Raw genomic sequence first — 21562 nt, 5'->3', positions numbered from 1 at the left:
AAAGATTGGATCCCTATTTTTATCTTTAAAGTTCTTACCAAAGCAGAGAATGATATAAAATGTGAACAGGGCTCAGTCTAAAATATAATAAAATATTTGAAATGTTTTAACTAGTCTTGGCTTAGTTATATGTCATAATAGGAAAAAGTAGATATTAAGTCTACAATAAACTTCCTCCTCAAGTCAGAGCAATAGAGAAACATTATCTTTCTCTACTCCAAGTATATTGTGATTTTTCTAATTTAATTTCAGAATTAACTTTTCATTTCATAAATAATCGCAAGTCTCAGACACTCAATTTTTCTCTCATATTACAGCTACGTAAAATAATTGGGTTTTTTAAAGCAAAGATGATATCGTACTGTTTCTGATCCTAAAACTATTCTAGGCTTTCAAAGCAAATTATTTTGAGTTAAAAAAATTAAACTTGTCCTAACTTGATGCATTTTTACTGTATACCTCCAACGTGAAAGGATGTGTCAGTTTTCTTTTTTAGCACACTAAGAATTTAGCTTTATCTTGCCAAGGTGGCTTTATAAGAGTTTTTATTTCTCAGTGTTAAAGTTATTTTAAATGTTGCCTGTTTTTTCCTTTCAGCTGTACAAAGGTAGAATTAATGCTACTAGTCATGTAATTCAACATCCAATGTATGGAGCTGGACACAAATTTCGTACCCTTCACTTGCCTGTCTCAACAACTCTGGCAGAGGTTCTTGATCGTGTGTCAGGCAAGTTTGCAGTAGCTCATGGTTTTGGTTTTGGGTTTTTTTTAAGATACAGTTTCAGAAAAAAAAATCTCTTATTGTTTGTTTGACTATACAAATGATACTGCAAATATAAGTCTTTAAAACACTATGTCTTTCATCCAGTCACTAAAATATTCCCAGTTATGTTAGTTAAATATCCTGAAACTTAGTCATATATATCAAGGTGGAGATGAAATCATTTTGCTGTCAAAAGGACATATTTCTGTGGATATACATTTGCCTTTGCTTACAAAATGAAAATTGAAAGCCATAGTTTACTTTTAGATATTAATTTTTAAATTATACACAATGAGAAGATAATGTTAAGGCATGAATTTATTTGTTTGTTTTTTAAAGTTTAATACTTTCAGTTATACTGCTCTAATATACGTGGACAGATGAACCGCTCTGTAGGGAACTCTGTTGACCAGGGCTCCACAGACCATAATATGGATTTTGACACCTGAGTGGTGAATATCTTAATCTTAGAATGAATCTCACCTTTAACTTTATTCAGTACTTATTTAATTATTATTTTATTTAATACTTTAGAAAACAAAACTGTATGTTAAAGATTAGGGTTAATGATCTTTTTTAAAATTTTTAAGTTTAGTTAAAGAGTAGAATTCATACTGAAGATGTCATGTCCATGCCAAAGCTCTGCAGGTAAAACCAGGCAAGATGCAAGTTGATTCTCCTCCAGTAATAAATAGAGCAAAAATTGTTTGGACATGTTATGTGATAAATCAGTTTTATAAATGTCTAATTAAAAAAAACAAAACAAAACACACACAACAACAAGCCCAGGAATTCCTCTTTATTCTTAAGATGTAGTTCTCAATAATGTCAAAGAAAAGTCAAAGACCATTACAGCAATTATGTTTTTGCCATTTTGGCACACTGAAGGGTGTGCACTTAGTTGCACATCCAGGTATGTGTGTTCTTACAGGTAGGTTTACTTGTATGTGTATTTTTTGGAAAGTGCAGATCAACTTCTAATTTCTGAGACAAATGAAGATAAGAGGAATTATTGCTTTTTTATATGTACTGAAAATCCTTACATTGACATTTTTAACAAATTTGCTAGGGCAATAAATATGTTAGCTAACAAACTGAGAGTACTAAAGTACTCAACTGTTTTAATGTACTAATTGGAAAAATGGTATTTGGCAGAATACTAGATAGAACAAGATGTGCTTTGGGATTTTAATCCAAAAATATTGATTCCTAGCAAAATGCTTGGAACATTATTTAGCAAGGAATTGTTCGCTATTTCTGATAGAATTCTGTATTTATTTACTGTCCGAACACAGTTTGTAGAATGTGACTAAGGTCTTTCTGACCACAAACTGCACAAGGAACTAATTACTGTAATGGGTGAGATGGTCACTTCATATGAGGTAGGGATCAGTTGTTGAGCAGTGACATAAACTGTACTGAATAGCTGCCTTAGTGGTGCATTGTGGTCAGCTTGATAACCAGCACTAATAAGGATTGGGGAGTGGAATGTGATGATGTGATAGATTGGAATGTCTGTAATTGAAAATGGTCAAATGCTTACTTTGTAGGGCACCGTAACTTTGGGTTTTGCTACGGAATTGTTGAGCCCCAACTTAACTCCCATTTTAAATGGGAAGAATTAGTGGAAACGTTAAGGTTCACTGATGTTTCCATCCCTCACCTAATGTGATTTCTCTGACTCAAAAACTTTGTGATTCTTGTATGCCATTCTGTGAAGTCCATGGTTAGGACAGAGTGAAGAAGACTTGAATGTATGAGGAGTAAACTGTGTTTGGGGTGAGAGGGAGAGAGAAGGGATGGACTGGGTGGGAAAAGAAAGAAAAGACTGTCACCACTGCAACAATTGGAAGTCATGAAGATCCTGTGTCAGTCTGTCCCTTGGGTTAACTTCTTTTTTCTTAACTACACTGTTAATGTCTCAAATTAATCATGTCATACTTTCTCCACAAATAAATCACAATAAGCATATTCATTTTGTATGTTTTCTCCCAGCTTTACAAAAAAAGGGGGGTGGGAAAAGAGACTCTAAAATCATTGCTAAATCTCCTGCTTACATCCCTTCACCATAGGAAGAAAATGTGCAGTACACTGCAGATAGCATTGTCTAGGATGAGTACCAGTTGCTTTGTATTTCGTGCACTTTACTCTTAAGTTACTGGTCTTGGCTGGTCAGAAAAATTGAACAACAAATCTGGGTATCACCTGAGTAGAAAAAAATGCCATTGCTTAAGCTTCCTTAATCATTTTATTAATGACCTTTAATGGGACAAAGCTAGAGCAACTCATTAAACTGCTAGAGCAGTTTAATAATAATAGTAGGAATAATGATGAGAATTTTTTGAAAAGCCAACACCAAGTCTCATATATATATATAGGTATATATACACAGACATGTATATATAGAGAGAGCATGTGTGAATGTTGGGTCCTGAGTAGCAGCAGTTTCACACTCTGTATCTTCTTTGGTCTCCAATACTAATACAGACATAACCAATGTCTTCAGGCACAAATCATAATATATTTCCAAACAGCCAAACCACATCCCTTTCAGCACCTCATCCACTCGTGACATACAATTAAAGGTAGTTTGATAGTACTTTTAGGTCTTGAGTCTGGTTATACCTTAAAGCTGCTGTGGCTGTGTGGAAACAAGTTAATACTCAGAAGCAATTAGAGAATCATCTGGCCATTTTGGGTGCCAGTGTTGTACCTCACAAGCTGTGAAATGGTCCATTGTCACCAATCATCAGTGATTTAATAGATTAGATTAGATTAGATTTAATAACTTGCTGATACTTGTGATCTACACTAATGATTGAATCAAAATGGTTGAACTATAGTAATCTAATGTTCACTTAAGCAAACAGTTCAGGTTTTGGATATGTAATGTAGTTTAGGCATCTTCGATTTCAAAGGAACAGTCATACTTACCACTACTGGAATTGGATCAGTATGTAATACAGGATACTCAGACCTAAATAAAACATTTATTTAAATAAGTGTACAGCTGACCTTAAAAAAAAACAACAAACAACGTTTTGGAATTTCTTTTTTTGTTCCATTTTTGTTGTTGTTTTGTCGAGATTTTTTTTTTTTTGGTTCATTGGGGTTTGGGTTTGGAGGGGGATTTTTTGCTTAATCTCAGTTTTGGTTGATTGAAATGGTTTAGTGGTTTTTTTTAACATGAATACATTTGACTCATCAAGTAATGGTTTTAAACTGTTACAGATTTAAATTGTTAGATAACAGATTTTTGGGGAAGAAGGAACCCAAATTACCACAATACCTTAATTGATAGATATTTACAAGACTGTTGTTGCCGGGGTTGGAACTCTGAGACACTAAATAGTTGAGAATAGCCTTGTTAACAACTTAGAAACTGAAATGAAATCAAGGTGATATCTCAAAATGCTTTCCTCTCCTCTCTTTTTTTTGGTTTGTTTTTTTATTTTTCCCCTCTGTAGATACACCCAGTATAACAGCTAAGCTAATTAATGAACAGAAGGAAGATAAAGAAAAAAAGAACTATGAAGAGAAAGAAAAAGTTAAAGCAGAAAATGGATTTCAGGACAATTACAGCGTTGTTGTTGCTTCTGGTATGTTGGGGGTTTTTTCCTACCATTTAAATAATGGATCTTTCTCATGCTAAAAGTGTGTGTGGGGAAGAAAATCTCTACCAACAATTAATTTTACTACTAATAATGGTTACAAAAATTGTAGTACCCAATTAATGTAACTGACTGTTAGGCAACTACGATTGGTTCCTGGTAGAACAGCTGCTTCTAGCAGATTATATACTTTGACAAATTTGTATCTAAGTATGTGTGTCAGTGATATCTTCATTAATACTGTTGCTAGGATATTTTACAGGATTCTGTAAAGACATACCTGGAGCTTGATGGGTATTATTATCTCTACCTTCTTGTAGTAGCTCGTGCATCATTATTTAATCACCTCTACTCCCAAAATATGCTTTGGAAATAAAAGGATCCATGTACTATGTGTAACAACTGGTGGTACTCTGCTAAAAACTGTCACGTGGAGATGTAAGCATAAAACCATTCCACTTGGAAGCAGCAAATACTGAAGTTTCTTCCAAGGCATTCACCTTCTAAAAACCTAATGTGAAGAACCTTGTGAAATCTTTCATGTAAACCATTTTCCTCCAAAACTACTGTTGGAGCATATAGATTGAATATAGTAATTTTTCAGTGATATTCAAAGATTATAGTTCAGACAACAGCTGTAGAAGTTGTTAGTGTTTCAGTTTGAGATTCTGGGAAGTGTATTTGTGAGAGAGAGATTAATGAACTTCAAGCTATTCTTTTCCTATCTGGCTTTCTGCCTTCATTGAGGTACCTCAAGTTCATTTACACTTCATGAAGCATGAAGGAGAGATGCTGATTTCCTTTGACTTTTGGCACCAATATTTCTTAAGCTTTTTATTTTGGCTCTTTAGATGTAGATATAACTTTTAACTCAAATGTTGAATAGGGCTGCAGTTTTGTGGATCTTGGTATATGTTTAAAGCAACACATCTGATGTTGGTTACACCACCTTTATCTGACGAGATATTTACAGTAGGTGCCACTTAAACGTGGTAAACATGTTTTAGGAATATCTGTACTATTAATAGGTGCAAGCAAAAGGTTGAAACATGAATAAAGAATCTAGGAAGAAAGAAAAATATTATGCCAACAGGACATAGCATAGTCAGTCATATCTCATCCCAGCTGCATTTCTAATTCTACTGCCTGATATAGCCCATTACATATTAGAAAGAAGCAGATTTAAGTTTTTTTCTTATTTTGATTCTAATTTTTTCCAGTTAAGTAAAAGAGTTTAAATGTAAACTTACTTCATTTGCATTTGTTTTTACTACTTGTTTGTGAAATCTTTTCTTATTTTGTCATTGATTTTTCATATGTTCTGGCGATTTTTTAGTGTCCTCAGAGCCTCATGTAAACAGTATTTAACTATTTACATATTGGTAGAATTAATAGAGAGCAAAGGTGGTATTTGGAGCCTGATCTTCCTGAAGTAAACTACTTTAGTATACTGAGATTATTGGAGAATGCATTGTGTATTTGAGCTGCTCCTAATGATCAGCTGAAACCAGAGTGTATTACAGCATTTCAAGTGTGGATGTTTAGTCTTACAGTTGCTCTTGGATAATGATGTCAGTCATTGTGTGTGTCTTTGTATCTTGGCCTGCTGGCTTTTTAACTTTGTCTGTCACCTGCTTACAAGGGTACATGATTGTAGTATAATTTTGAGGTACTTTAAGTCAACTTAAGCTGTCCCAAAATAAGGCAGTCTTGCTATGTAAGATCAGTAAGCTTTTATGTAGCTATTCTGCCTTATAATTTTTATGTAGTGCTTACTTCAAATGTTTTGAGCTAGGCAACTTTAAAAGCACATTTAAAACCACCTTTCATTTCATATAGTACTGTCAGTACTGCAGCTGAAGTCACCTTCATAGGCCAGACAAGTGGTTGTCTGTCAATTTGAAAAATTTTGCCTTTCTTGCTTTCAGTTGAAAAGACAACTTAAAAAAGTTCTATTGTAGGGCCCATTGTGAGACACACTTTAACTAGAGCAGAATCAGAATGGCTTTTGCTTTTTTTACGGATGATATCATCTAGTACAGTTATGGTGTATGTTTGGGGCTTAGGAGAATGCACAGCTTCCAACTGTCAAAATACTAGGATTATATGCAAATATATTTTATATATGAATGCTATTCTGGTATTTGATTAGCCAGTGAGGTAAAATTCTACTTTTTTTCTATCATTGAAGGTACTGACTACATTGTATCTTGGCTAACTGAAGGTATTAAACTAGAACAACTTTTGATTTTTTTATTTTCATACTAGGTTTGAAATCTCAGTCAAAAAGAGCTGTTTCATCCACCCCTCCACGTCCACCATCGAGGCGAGGAAGAGTGATGGCAGATAAAGTAGGTTCGTCTTCCTCAGGAGGAGAATCTTCCAGCAAGACCATTAGTGTTCCAGTCTTTAATCTATACCATAAACTTCTACCAGGTAACTTTAATAATGCATTTTAAACACCGAAATTATGGTTTTTTCAGTGGCTGATACGTCATCAGGAAGTAGTTACAATGCTAATGGCCATTTTTATCTTCCTATTGAGCATCTTTGAAGTGTGGAGCCCTTCTGGGCTTGTAACGGCTTTCAACTGGAAAGCATTACAGCCTCTTCAACTGCAGCATTATAGCATCATAGTGGCTTGAAAAAAATAACAATTATGTTGATCTTCCTTGAAGTTTAGTTCCTTGTTCCTAAACTAAATCTCAAATGTTTCCACTTTCACTCGCAAATGAAAGCAGGGTGGGTTTGTAAGGTGACTCACTTTCCACATTTTCTTTCACCTGCAAGACAGAACTGAACTGATATTAGTACCCTGTTATTTCATGTTCTGAATGGGCAACCAACTTGCATTGCTCCCTGGAAGGTTGATTTGCCAGTTCAGAAATATTCTTGAATTCCATAAAATTTGTGTTTTAAAAAACAGCATGTCCCAAGCAGTTAGTCATGTTTCACGTATAGCAGATATGTTCTCACGTTCTTATGAACTATCTGGACAAAGCTGGTGGCAAGGCTGGCAATCTCTCTTGTATAGAGAGAGATTGGTGTGACTGCTGTGACTTAGATCAAGAAAAACAGGACAGAAACATGCGTGCAACACTTCAATATTATGCAGAAGAGCTTCTATCTTTTTATAGAATAAAAACAAGGAACCAGCTAATGGAATTAAGTGGTTAACTTCTGATCAAAGTAATTCTCACCCATAAAAATCTTAATTTGAAATTTAGTACCAAATTACTGGCTTTGAGGCTATCCTGACAATTATTATGGGGATCATATACTTGGATTAAAATATCTAAAATTGATAGGCTAAACCTGGTGGGATGAATCCTGTGATTGGTGTGCCATGATGGATGGTTACAGGCTCTTCAGAAGTGATAAGGAGGGCAGGTGACCGTGAAGCAAAGCGTCACCAGCCAGTCTAGGGAGTAGGTTGTCCCACTCTGCTCTGCACTGGTGCGGCCTCACCTTGAATATCGTGTGCAGTTTGGGCACTGCAATATAAGAAAGATATTAAGCTGTGTCCAAAGGAGGGCAACGAAGATGGTGAAGGGCCTTGAGAGGAAGCCATGGGAGGAGCAGCTGAGCTCACTTGATCTGTTCAGCCTGGAGGAGACTGAGGGGAGACCTCATTGCAGTCGACAACTTCCTTGTGAGGGGAAGAGGAGGGGCAGGCACTGATTTCATCTCTGCGGTGACCAGTGACAGGACCTGAGGGAATGGCCTGAAGTTGGGTCAGGGGAGGTTTAGGTTGGATATTAGAAAAAGATTTTTTTCCCAGAGGGTGGTTGGGCACGGGAACAGTCTCCCCAGGAAAGTGGTCACAGCACCAAGCCTGACAGAGTTCAGGAAGTGTCTGGACAATGCTCTCAGGCACATAGTGTGATTCTTGGGGCTGTCTTGTGCAGGGGCAGGAGTTGGACTTTGATTGTTATGAGTCCTTTCCAACTCAGGACATTCTATGATACTGCAGTTTTGGAGACAAGATCAAAACCCAGTGCCTATTTTCAGTATCTAGCTGGTAAAGGTAACTGCTGATGGTAATGTAGAACATTCTGTGTTTGTGATCTGGTTGGTCATGTCTTGTGCAGCAGACAGTTGTTACAAAAAATAAGCCATGCAAAGCAGAATGATGGCAAAAAGGGCATGAACTTGCACAATGGCAAGGCACTTTTAATTTTTATTTTTAGACACTATCTTAAGTTGAAGAAACAGGCTGTTACTAAAGACTTCTTGGATGTTGTGTAACTTAATTAAGTGCAGTCAGGATGAAATGGGCATGCTCCATCTAAAATATTTCATGTATAAGTCTACTTTTTCTCAAGAAAAATTATTCTGCCTTCAGAGTAACTTGTAATTTCAGGGAAGAACATATTCATAATCAATGAAGTGGCCAAAACTTGGAGTTGAGTAATCAGTTTGGACTGATGCATGTGCATTTCAAATCTACATTGCAGCTGAGAAAAGTATTCCTGGCAGTGCCCTTCATTTTTCTTGCTGAGTTGTGTCCTTATACAAGAGTAGTGAGCTATGCTTGAGACCAATAGGACTGAAGAAGAATTGCAGGTTTCTTTGGTTTTCAGTTTTTTCCACATCAACCATTTTATCTTACGGTCACACACATCTCTGCCCTCACAATTCAAAGGTGATGTGTAGGTGGTGTTTAAGAGGAGGGGACAGCCAGTACCCACTTAAAATGCACATCACATTACAGCCTTAGCCATTTGTTAAATATGCCAAGTGCTTGGTCCCTCAGTACAGAGCTGCCTTAGGTAATATTGGCATAGATCTTTCTAAGGATTGGTTCCAAACTGATGGGACCCCTTTTCACAAGAGAACAAATGGTAAAATTAAGGCCTTGGTTTGGAGCCAGATAATACTTAGTCTACTTGGCATCTATGATGCAAGTAATGAACAGCATCTGGATATGTATGTTAAAAGAACCCAATAAGAATTTTCCTCTCTGACTTGATACCATTGTTGTTTAGGTCAACCATTACCAGCTGAAATGACACTTGCCCAGCTTCTGACTCTGCTGTATGACCGTAAACTCCCTCAAGGATATCGATCAATAGATTTGACAGTTAAACTTGGTTCCAAAGTCATCTCAGATCCAAGCTTATCAAAAACAGATTCATTTAAACGTCTTCACACAGAAAAAGGTGAGTGTTCTTACTTTTTTAGTATATTCCTTTTTAAAATGTTTTAATTTTGGACAAAAATTGTTTTGATTTTCTTGATAAGAAACAGCAGTTTTCTGTATTTTATTGGATGAGTTTCCTGAGCCATTCTTTTCTAGACACATGCTAAACTTCATAATAAAGTATAAATTCATTGCCTGTCTGTATTATAAGATAGACCAATACAGTTGTTCTGGTTTCACTTTTATTTTCCTTGTTGTAGTGTTGTATGTGATAATGATTATATGATTTTATAGATACAGTATATTTTATTTCTTGACATGTGTAGTAGTTCTCTGTAGTGTTTGTCCTGATAATCAGAGCAGATTAAGTAAAACAAGAGTTGTTTGAAACCATACAAGTTATAGAAACCTGTGGAGTTCTTTATTGCAACATCTTTGGGTGCCTAATGCTGCTTTGAAAATGGTGATTTCTCTCAAGCCCATCTAAGCAGGTCTTATAACTCCAGCTTTTAAAAACATTATTTTTAACATTTTCTAATATGGTCTATTTCTTGATAATGTTTTTGCCAATTGCTTGCAATCTACTTACTGGGAAAGTGCTGGGGAATGGGAAGGGAGGAGCTGTATCCCAAGAATCTGTTTTGAAATATTTTTATATCATTCCTTTAGGCAAGGACTTAGAGAAATGGGACCTTGAAATTAAGCTAATTGTGATCTGCTTATCATCAGCCTGCTGACACAGCATGAAATTCCAAAGTTAATCATTCAGCTATTTCAAGACAGAGGCTCCTTTTAATAACTGTTCACTTGGTAGTCTGTTTCTAGAAAAGATAAGAAACAAGTGCTGAAAAAAAATCTAATTTTTTTGATATCTAGCCTGAAGTAAGTATTTCATGACTCCGTATAGTGGCTGGATATACAGATCTCTTGCCGTATTGAGAGACCATTCTTTTTCAAATCATATTTTTGTTCTGTTTTGTGAATTATTTAAACTCTAAACCTACAATAGATGTATTACTATTTGAATAAAACTCAAAAGTCATTAGAGGAGATTCAGTTTAGGAGTTGAGTTGCATGCGAAGACGTGAAGGTCCTCTGAACTTCTATTAAATTATTAGACACTTTTTTTTTAAACTTGAGACGAATACATGGATCTGCCATCAGTGGCAAGAGCTATCACTAATACTTTTATTTTCTTTTGATGTTCTTGCCCTCATTCATTTTAGGTTCTTGGCTCAGGTTTTCCTTGTGAAAGAACCAATACTTCTGAAGTTCACTTTTAAATGAGAACAAAGAAATAAACACAGTATGGATGATGATGTATTAATTTCTTTTACCTCTGTGTTTTTGTAGAGCATGCAGATTTACTGGGACCTTGCCCTGAAGATGAAGCCATCAGTCCTGGGGATGAGTGTATGGATGCAGTTCTAGATGAATCGCTTCTTGAAACCTGTCCCATTCAGTCTCCACTGCAAGTGTTTGCAGGCATGGGTGGATTGGCTCTTATTGCAGAGAGACTTCCTATGCTTTATCCTGATGTAATTCAGCAAGTGAGTGAAAAAAATAAGTGTCAGAACACATGTTGAGAGTATTTTGTTTGTTTGTTTAAGGACAGTATTTTCCTTATATTTCTCTGTGGTTCAGTTTAACATCTCAGCTGTGTGGGGAAGCTGCTTCAAAATAAGCAAGTGTATAACTCCACAGCCCAGTCCAGCTATACAGATTACTTCCCTGTAGTTGCCACAGGCTGCTTGTGTGGCCATGTCCTTTTGGGACAAAGTCATGAACTGGTTGCTGCTTGCCTCGGTTCTGTTAGCTCATAAAATATCTTGGGGGGTACAGTAACATAGAGTTGCTGAACTACTATAAAGGTATACTTGCTTATCATGTAATTGCTCATGTAAATGTACCCTGAGAGATATTTCTATGGTTAAGTTAAATTCAGTTCTATGAATCTACTGTGTAACTTTATTTTAGATTTATTATTATAAATAATAAATAACAGTGTAATCTTAATTGTATTTATATTCATAAATAATATATGCATTATTTATTTGTATACTTATATAGAGAATTTCTTTGGAGGCACTGATAGGCATTTCAAAAGTGTCAGCAGTGGCATTAGTCTGGAATTACTCTTTGACTGTTGTTCAAGGTACACAATGTTTGCTAAAAAGGGAAAAAATAACCTGTGAATTATTCAAATTCTATTTGACTATATGTTTGAAGTCTTTGGCTGATACTGTTAATAGGAAAGAATATTTATTCCCTTTGAAACTGAATTAATCATGAATTAAGGGTGCTGTTCAGTACCCTGTCTGTAAAATTATGGCAGCAATAGGAACTCTGTAGTGAAACTGGGTAATTAGTATGCATCCTTTGTAAATAGTTCTGCAAAGGTCTTAGAGGTCTAATACCAAGGCAGTTCAAAAATTAAAAGTTAAGGAAATGTGTTAACATAAACAGTTACTGTATTATGAAATCCAAGAAAGTTAATGTGTACTCTGCATTAAAGAAAACTGGTACATGGAATTCTGCAACAGATGAAAGGCAAAGTATGACCATGAGAAGTTTCATTTCTTTTTTTCTTTCTTTTTCTATAGTCCTGGGAAGTTATTGTCTTTTCACAATTTCTTAGCTTGAGATGTATGTTTGGATTCAAATACTGAGTAAGAATTCTGTGATCCATAAAAACAAATTAAGTACAATAATACCAAATAGAATATTCAGAGTGAATACTGATGATTTCTCCAAACCCTTAATACTTTAATTTTACTTTTATATTTCTCTAAGTCGCTGGTACTTCTGATTCACTTAATGTGTAGATGATTGGAATGAATGCAGCAAAACATGGCTTTGACTTTAAACTAGGAATTTGGTATTCTGGATGAATTCTGCAAGGGCATTTCAGATTAATCTTTTCCAGTTTAGATCAGTCTGGTGATACATACTAAAATTTTAAATATGATTGAATCAGTTTATCTGAATAGCATGAAAACCTGAAAATTCTATAATGTTTAATTACGAGAGGGATCTCGGTGTCATACCTTCCTTAAAATTATTTGACTGTGTCTTGGGGCACTGTACAACTGTTACCCCCTTAAACTCTGATTCCCATCATAGTGCCTGATTGCATAGTCCTCAGGTCATAAAACAGACTGTTCCATTAGAGTACAATAGTAATAAATCCTGCCAAATCAATTGAAAGGATCATGAGTTGCTGTAAGACTGCTAAGATGTACAAATTTATTCTTAGTTTTTAAAGGCCTGATAATGAATTTTGCTTCATTTTTACAGTATGTCATTAAAAATTAAACACTTGGGTTCACCATCAGTGTTTAATGTTAAAATTAAAAGGACCATTTATCAGTCTGATAACAATCTGATATATAAACTAATCTTTGTATCGTTTACTTCAGTGTAATTTGTGTCTCCTATGCCTCTATGTTTCAAGCATTTAACACGCTTTAACTGAGGATTCGAGGTTGGGAAAATGCATTTGCTTGCTTGCTTGCTTGTGTAGGCAGGACTTTCTAGCACTGTATGGAAGGTGCAGCAAGTGTGCCCTTTTCAGTCATTTAGCCTGGTCCCTTTCTGTGCAAATGGTAACGTATTTCATGTGACATCTTTCTTGTGTCCTGTATTAAAATTGCATGTCCTTTAGATCCTAACTGCAATAAATTTTTGTCTAAGGTGTCTAACTGAATGACTGGCAAATTTCTTTGTTGTTTTTGTTGGTTAAGGTGAGCACTCCAGTGGTTACGTCGGCCACGCAAGAAAAGCAGAAGGACAGTGATCAGTTTGAATGGGTTACCATTGAACAATCAGGGGAATTGGTGTATGAAGCACCGGAAACAATTGCTGCAGAGCCCCCACCCATCAAGTCAACAGTTCAGACTATGTCTCCTATACCTGCACATTCTTTGGCTGCCTTTGGTTTATTTCTTCGTCTCCCGGGCTATGCTGAGGTGCTGCTAAAAGAACGGAAACATGCTCAGTGTCTGTTGAGATTGGTGTTGGGAGTTACAGATGATGGTGAAGGAAGTATGTGCTGCAATTATTACCTTTTTTTGTAGACCACAGCTAGATCATTTTACTTAGAGTTATTAACACCGTATTGCCTTTAGCAGAAAGTTAGAATTGATTTGTGCAGAACTGTGTTGCTAGAATCTTTGATGGTCTGTTGTTTCTAATATTAAATTCTTGCTGGCAAAGTTTTATCACAATCATCAGTACTCAAGTGTTCTCATCTAGACGTCAGAGTAATTGTAGAATAACTGCTGATTAAACTTACAATGACACTGTCAGGATGACTGCATTCAGACAAAACTATCTGAGTAGCCGGATATGCTCAACTAATTGACCAAACATCCTATAATTCTGCAACCAAATGGAGAAAAATATGGATAGGAGCATTGCTACAACAGATGTAGAATAAACTGTTTAATAATACTGTTTTGGAAAAGGAGAGAAAAATCTAAAGATCACAGTGACCAAATTGCCTAAGCAGGATCTCTACCTTTATGGTGTGAGTTCAGAGGGAGAAGTAGGGTATTCTTCAGTGAATGGACAAGCCAAGAGACAATTTGTAGTCGATGTCTTTGCAACTGAACCTGCAACTCGGCATTTAGTTCTAATATTTCTGTTTCTTACTGTTTTGAAAACCTGGAAGAGTGTGTATGAAATATGGTTTAGTATGTTTAAGACACTTCCTTTCATTGGTCATGGCTTTGAGATGAAATCAGGCAGTGTTAGGTTTACAGTTGAACTTGATGATGTCAAGGGTCTTTTCCAACCTACATGATTCCATGATTATGACTTTGAAAAGAGGTGCAGTTTTTTCTAGGCTGCAGTCGTCTGAACTTAGTCTCTATTTAGCAGTCTATAGAGTGGTGTGCAACATGTACCTCATGAGACCAGCTGAAAAAATAGGAGCCTCATTTACCCTTCCTTCTGTTTATCTTTTTATTTCTCTTGTACATATTTGTAATGTATTTCAGTTTAGACATTTAGATGATGATATAGCTGATAAACTCTAAGAATGAGGGAGAAAATAATATATGTAAAATTAGAAGGAAACTTCTGAATGGAGTTGGCTATTTCAAAGTATTTTTAGTAGTTGAAGCATTTCCAGTTGTCAGCTGTATCTATTTACATATGCCCTGGGGGAGGAATGTGGAATGTATTGTTAAATACAGGAAAAAATCAAGACAGTTTCCCAAATCTGAGTATGTTCCATTAATAAGTCACAGCATTATTTGAAATGTGGCTTTTAAAAGAAGTAATTTTTGCTCATAATGCAAAAGAGTTAAAAACTTTAAATAATTCTAGTACAAAATTCAAACATGCAACTCATCTACTTAAAATTACGTTAGTATTTCACCACGTATTCAGCTTGAATAGCATCACTGCTTGGTCTGTGTCAGTGAGTTAATTCCCACTTTGGGCACATAAATACAAAAAAGAATCCTATGTCATGATAAACTACAGCTCCTTGTCAGCTAAGCTACTATCAGCTGATCACGTGCATTCTTTAATTTGCTGTATTTGGAATGTTTAAATATATATATATATATATATATGTATGTAAAATTATTTTGAACTGCCTTCCAAACCAGTTTTCTCCCTAGAAATGGTGAATCAGATTTTTTTAAATTTGGTTCTTAACCAAATCCATAAATAAAATAAAGAAACATTCTTTCTTCTACACTCTCCTTGTTATGAAATTTTTTTGTGAAGAGAAACCTATATTAGATAGCTTGATATATGCAAATGCTTAAGTTCTTAGTAGATTTCTGTATGTTCGTAAACTATTGCAGACATTAATAGGCTGTATTGAACTACTCAACGAAAATGTGGGTTTGATGTTTTTCTTCTTCAATCTAGGTCATATCCTGCAGTCTCCTTCAGCAAACGTGCTTCCAACTCTGCCCTTCCATGTGTTGCGCAGTTTGTTCAGCACTACGCCGTTGACTACTGATGATGGAGTATTGCTTAGGCGGATGGCACTGGAGATTGGGGCTATACACCTTATCCTTGCTTGTCTGTCTGCTCTAAGCCACCATGCACCAAGGGTGCCCAACTCTAGTCCCAACCAGGCAGAGGTATGTTTATCAGCAGAGTATGTGCCACTGAGAAGTAGTAAGAGTTCTTACTATAAAAAACAAAATACTCTCATTGCTCTCATTATAGGCTAATTTTTGCAGACTTGGCATTTGACCGAAGAACAAAAATAGTTATAAAGTACTCAATCAAGTAATTTTCCATGCATGTTGCAAATAAACATAGTAATCATGAAATATAACCAACAAAGAAACCTTGTCATGAGGCATTAAGATGTAATCACGTTCTTCCACAGGACATTCTTTTTTGGTGCACAAGAGGCATAATGTCCAGTGGATGGTGGTTCTTTAATCCCCATTAGATAGCATAACCTCATTGTCTACATTCATCATCTAAACTCCACTGGTTGCAAATTATTTCTTTTTAAATGCTTCACAAATGTAAATGAGTTGTGAAAATTACTGAATTAATGCAGTGATTTTTGTTACACCCTTTGCACTGATAGGGAAATGAGATCTAAGGACAAAAAATTTCCATAGTGTTCAAGATCACTAGTGAATCTCCAAAATTAAAGTTTTTCAAGGTACTTCCCATATTATACCACCCTCTATTCCGAACACGTATCCTTTGATTTTTTTTTTTTAAGACTGTAAGTTGCCATTTCTGTATAACATACCAATTGTCTATAAAAGTGTTTAAAGACTTGCCCTCTTTAGCACTGTTTTAGCAGAGGCTTGCATGCAACAGTTCCTGGTGGCTGAATATGGCTAAGTAGCTGCAAAATATAGGCTTGTCTCTATTTTAGCAGCTCTGATACTGATGAAAGGTTGAACAAGTGAGATATGAAGCTGTGCCTGAGAATAAGTCACTTTAATGGCTAATCAAATTTAAGGGGACGTTGACAGATTCTGCTTCTAATGGGGTATCAGGCTGCTGATACCTTAATACCGTAGCATTTCTGCACATTTAGAGGGAAAGGGCAACCATTAATTCTTATCTCTGCTTTAGTTCTACCGAGAACCCTGGAATAGCTTGCCTTCTCGTAAGCCATATCTATCAAGTGATAGATGGTAACTTGAAACTAGAGATCCATCAGGGCTGCACCGAGGCTTGTATTTCTGGGGCCGGGTTCTCCCGTAAGTGCTTTAATTCAGTGCTCACGACAGTCCTCTTGAGTGTTAAAGACACAATATATTCATGAGTGACGTAATGAGTAATGTCTACACGAGAATAACCACACAGCTTTTTCATCACCAAGATGCATTACATTCCCAATGTAAAAGTTAGAAGATTATTCCAGACTACTGTCACTACAGTACTTCACAGACAATAACTTCTTTTACCGTTGCAGTCTGTTCATACATCATTTCTTTTCCCTCAAGTGTAATCTTTAGCAAAGTCACTGAAGAAGATCTGAGCAGAAAATGAAACTTTTCAGAGCCATAAATCAAATATTGCAAAATAAAGTTGGGCACTTACTCACGTGACCTGGTTTCCAACTAATTGTCACCAAGTAGTGAAAGTATCAAGTCACTTGTTTAGGGTGTTAAATATACATATAGGAAAGCATTAGTTAAAAAAAATGCTTATCAGAGTTTTCTCTGCATCTTTTTCACTGGAGTCCTGGTAAACTATCAAAATTAGCATAAGTTATTAAATAGTTTCATAAGGGCTAAGCAATATAATATTGGATTTATGTTAGTAAAATGCACTGAGATAGACCATTGGAAAAAGCTGTACAAGCACTGGTGGAAAAATGCTATCTCAGAATATTTTTAGGACAAGATATTTCCCACCTCTTATCTAGAGAGGAAATAGTGTGTATTTTAGTGACTCAGAGATCATGTGTCAGAGCTATACAGGTAACTTATTCCTCTTGCTGTTTTGGAGCATTTATTCAAAGTCAGCAAATGCTGGAGCATCCTGGTATTTCAGTTATGTGCTCTTGAGAACATTTCCACTCCCCTCTTCTTCATCCTATGTTATTAAACTTGACTAGGTTTTAAACAGTAATAATTACAGAGCTACAACGTTTAGCGGGATATTGATTAAAGGTACTTTAATACCTTCCATCATATAACCAGGAATAGTCTCTTAAAAGAGAACAAAAATGGGCTTACAGTTCTAGTCAAATTGAAGAATCCCTTCCAAGAACTTAGTGCTGACCTGTAATAGAACTCCATGTATATGGCAGTCTTTCCTATCTAAAGCTTTGAATTTCACTGGATCCTGATGATATCTTTATAAAGTTAATAAATTGGGATTACATTCTTTTGCAGAACAAAGGCTTTTTAAAAACAATGTTCCTAAGATGAAAACATGAAATAATTGTGACTTTTTTTTTTTTAACCTAGCCACAGGTGTCAAGTACACACAACAGTGCATCAACAGAAGAACAGCAATTGTACTGGGCTAAGGGTACAGGCTTTGGAACAGGCTCCACAGCTTCAGGATGGGATGTTGAACAGGCTTTGACTAAGCAAAGGCTAGAAGAAGAGCATGTGACCTGCCTTCTACAGGTGTGTAACAATGAAATTTTGATTAACGATAAGCACTTGAGGCATTAGGACTGAATAGTAGAACTGGATTTTTGTCAGTCAAATAGCGGAGTGATTATGATATTTTGGGAAAAAAATATTTGCAATCATCTGTCTTCGTGAAAAATTATATAGATCATATTTTGAGAGAGGCCATTTTCAAACAGCATTAGGCTGCTGCATAAAAGATCTGGGTGACGGTTCTGAAAGAAAGTGAACCAAGAAGCATTCCAGTGTATTTCCCTGGAGCTGTCACTATCTCTGTCAAAATCACTGCACTCAGTCAAAAGTAACAACTGTCCACTGAAGGAGAAGGATACAGGAACAGGCATTTTGTTTTGTGTACTAAACAGTGTTACCTGTTAATTTCTTGCATGTTTTTGCTCTGCTTTAAGGAAATGCTTATAGTTGTTACTGGTGTCCATGAATGTGTTATGCCAGTATAGCAAAGTCTCAGTCAGAGATACAATGAAATCTTGACTATGTCAATTACATGACAGTAATAAATCTGCAGTAAACATCCAGATTTCAGTAAAACTCTGATGTCTTCCAAATGCCTCATGCTACGGAGAAGAAAATCCTGTTCAGTCCATTGTGAAATGCAACAAATCCCTATTATCTTGGATCAGTGTAGGGAATATAAGATTGTATCTGGTCATCAAAAATTTAATTCACAGAACCATCAGCTCAAATGCATTAGCTAACCTCGTTGCTGAGGTAGAGCACAAAGGAGATAAAATTCTGAAAATGCCCATACCTTGACTGATGAAGATATCATTTTGATGCAGTTATTTCAGTCACTATAGATTACATGGCAAAAGTATCACGTCCCTTGCAAAAGCATAACAAATAAAATCTGAAACCATTTCCTAAGCAAGAAAGGGGAAATTGCACCTGAATTACTCTCAGTGAAGCTTCTAGGCAGTATTTTGTATTATTCCAGGCAGAGGTTTAGCTGTAACTGTGTCAAGTTGTGAAGTAAAGAGGCATTTTCTTAGGGCAGTCAGCAGTAGAAAACCCTTCAACATTTTGGAATATGTCAGTCAGTTGTACAGCAGAGTTCCCTTGGTCCTTCTATAGAAAGATTTAGAAAAATTCTGTTGTATGGAGTGCTGGTAAGATGGTGCAGCAAAATAATGGGATAATGGGGTTAGAAGACAGAGTGAGAATGAAAGAAAGGCTAAAGGGTGAATAGAGTCCCTGAGACTTCAATATAGCCTTTCAAGCCTCAAAGTTTCTTAGTTTCAGAGTACAGCTGCACAAATCAGACCCATGGAAATGTGTTATGTTGTATGCCTACAACACATGGTAAGGGCCTGTGAGCCCAGCCAGAACTACCCCTGGGACAAGCAGGTGTGCAGTCGTGAGGTGACTTAGCACCGACAATAAGGGGAAGGTTGCTCTTTGTTTACTGAGGTAAGAGCTGTAGACATGAGTATTTGTTCCTCCAGGTACCTGTCATGCTCACCATAAGTTATTGTTTCATCTGTAAACCCTGAAGTCCCAACCCCAAAGGAAGTTACAAAAATTCTCGAAACATTTGCAATTAAAAAAAAAAAATTAATAACTGTATGGAATTTCTTCTGAGATATCTTTGGGACTGCTGTAATAAATGCCAGTACTGAATTAGCAAAACAGCTAGTGAAGTGTTAGGGCTTCTTCCTTAAGGGAGGAAACTCAAAGTTCTTTTGACTGAAATAAATCAGTTTTGATTAAATATTTGGGTGTGTTTCAGGTTCTTGCCAGTTACATAAATCCTGCAGGAAGTGCATCAAATGAAGAGACCCAAACTAGCCATGAGGGGAGAGCACAAAACAGCAGCGCTCTTCCATCCGTTCTCCTAGAGCTGCTCAGTCAATCTTGCCTCATCCCAGCAATGTCATCATACCTCCGCAACGATTCAGGTAATGTGCCTTTGTCTCCTTCAAAATTCAAGTTGGCTTACTGCTGTCAAATAAGTGTTTATATAAACAATGGGTAGTTCTTGCTAGTTTCAGTGCCCTCGCCAATTTAGAATTGTACTAATGGAACATTTACTTCAGCCTTAGAAAACAGAATCATATAATAGAATCATGCTTGTTGAAATGCTCATTTCTCTCTTTAAATTTGGAATTTAATTCTTTGATATTGAAACTAACAGGAAGATGGTATTTTCTTCTGAAAAGTTTACATGTTAGTTCTTCTACAGAAGATACATGCAGAGAGAGTACTTTATGCAAAACCATTAATCTTATTGTGAAGAAAAATGTTAATTTTTAAAGAAAATTGAGCAAGCATGTGCTTGAATTTGGTAAATGTTGCACATGCTGGGGCAGTTCTACAGAGCTTTTTCTTTTTTATTTAGGAAATACAAAAATAAGCCTCTTACCAAAACTGGAAGATATTTCAAATATATGGGAACGATTAAGTTGTTGGGTTTTTTAAAGGAAAAACAAATGAGTTCTATGTTGTCATCAAATTTCTACTCATAATTTCAAAACGAAGATGTTTTGGTAGTTTTGCTCTGATATGTTGTACCTTGCTGTGGAAACCATTTCAGTTGTATAAGGTGGCACGGAGCAGTACAAATTAAGGAAATGCCTCTGTGGAACTAATGGCAAAACCTGCAAACTTGATTTGTGATTTAAGTTCAGTCTCACTAGATGACAGACTTGAGTATGAAGATGAGCCTTAGGTTGGATTTTTGTTCAGTTACTTTTGTTTAGATTGATTTAATTCTGAACTATCAGAAGGAGTTGTTCCAAATCTGAATAATTTGGGTTTGGACCTTATTTTGCCTCCCCTATTTTTGGAGTAACTGATAAATGTCTTGTCACATTACTGCATTTCTTTTGGATGCCAGTTGGAGGGTTTGGTGATATGAATTCATGAAACAATGTTATAGCTTCTTCTTGAATTACACAATATGTTTTATGTCAGAGGTAAAAGAGAAATCATCTCTGTCTTAAGTATTTGTAAAGCTACTTAGGACTAAAGTAAGAATGGCTCTCTTAATTTGTAGTAACTAGGGCATTACATAATCTTGTATGATGGAATGGAACTAGTTCAAAACGTCTGCTGGGGTATTATAGTAAAAATAAAAATATGAAGGTGTTTCACTTGCTAGTCCACAGTTTGACACCTCTCCCTAGTTTTGCGATGAATTTATTGGTTTTATTTTGCACATATTGCAGTGAGGAAAATGAACTAATGATATACCAAGATCATTATTGCAAATGAAAATACAATATAAAACAATAAAGTAAATGGTAAAGTAAAAGAATGAAGTAATCTTTCTAACAGTTACTCACAAATTCTTCTTTGTTGAGGTAAAAAGGAAAAGTCATTGAAAGGCCTGGCAAAAATGATGTGTTATCTAAAGGATGAAGCTGTTGATCCTGAGTTATAGATGAATCACAGCTGTTGAAATTGCTTTTTGCTGTTTTCAATAGAAGAATGTATCTCT

At 35.9% G+C, this 21562-nt stretch overlaps 1 protein-coding gene across 1 annotated transcript in view; it reads left to right on the top strand.

Moving 5' to 3' along the window:
• Positions 1 to 21562, top strand: part of BIRC6 (baculoviral IAP repeat containing 6) — a 173569-nt gene that overhangs the window by 105206 nt on the left and 46801 nt on the right. The window contains 9 exon segments of the mRNA XM_029965115.1: positions 598 to 727; positions 4231 to 4362; positions 6643 to 6810; positions 9363 to 9536; positions 10871 to 11067; positions 13261 to 13561; positions 15404 to 15621; positions 17935 to 18099; positions 19853 to 20021. Of these exon segments, the coding sequence (XP_029820975.1) occupies positions 598 to 727; positions 4231 to 4362; positions 6643 to 6810; positions 9363 to 9536; positions 10871 to 11067; positions 13261 to 13561; positions 15404 to 15621; positions 17935 to 18099; positions 19853 to 20021 (1654 nt within the window).

The sequence above is a fragment of the Manacus vitellinus genome, unplaced genomic scaffold (genome assembly GCF_001715985.3).
Source record: "Manacus vitellinus isolate BGI_N305 unplaced genomic scaffold, ASM171598v3 scaffold_8_pilon, whole genome shotgun sequence".
In the NCBI taxonomy this organism is placed as follows: domain Eukaryota; kingdom Metazoa; phylum Chordata; class Aves; order Passeriformes; family Pipridae; genus Manacus; species Manacus vitellinus.
The sequence above is the reverse complement of the archived record's forward strand: the minus strand, read 5'-3'. Positions and strand labels throughout refer to the sequence as shown.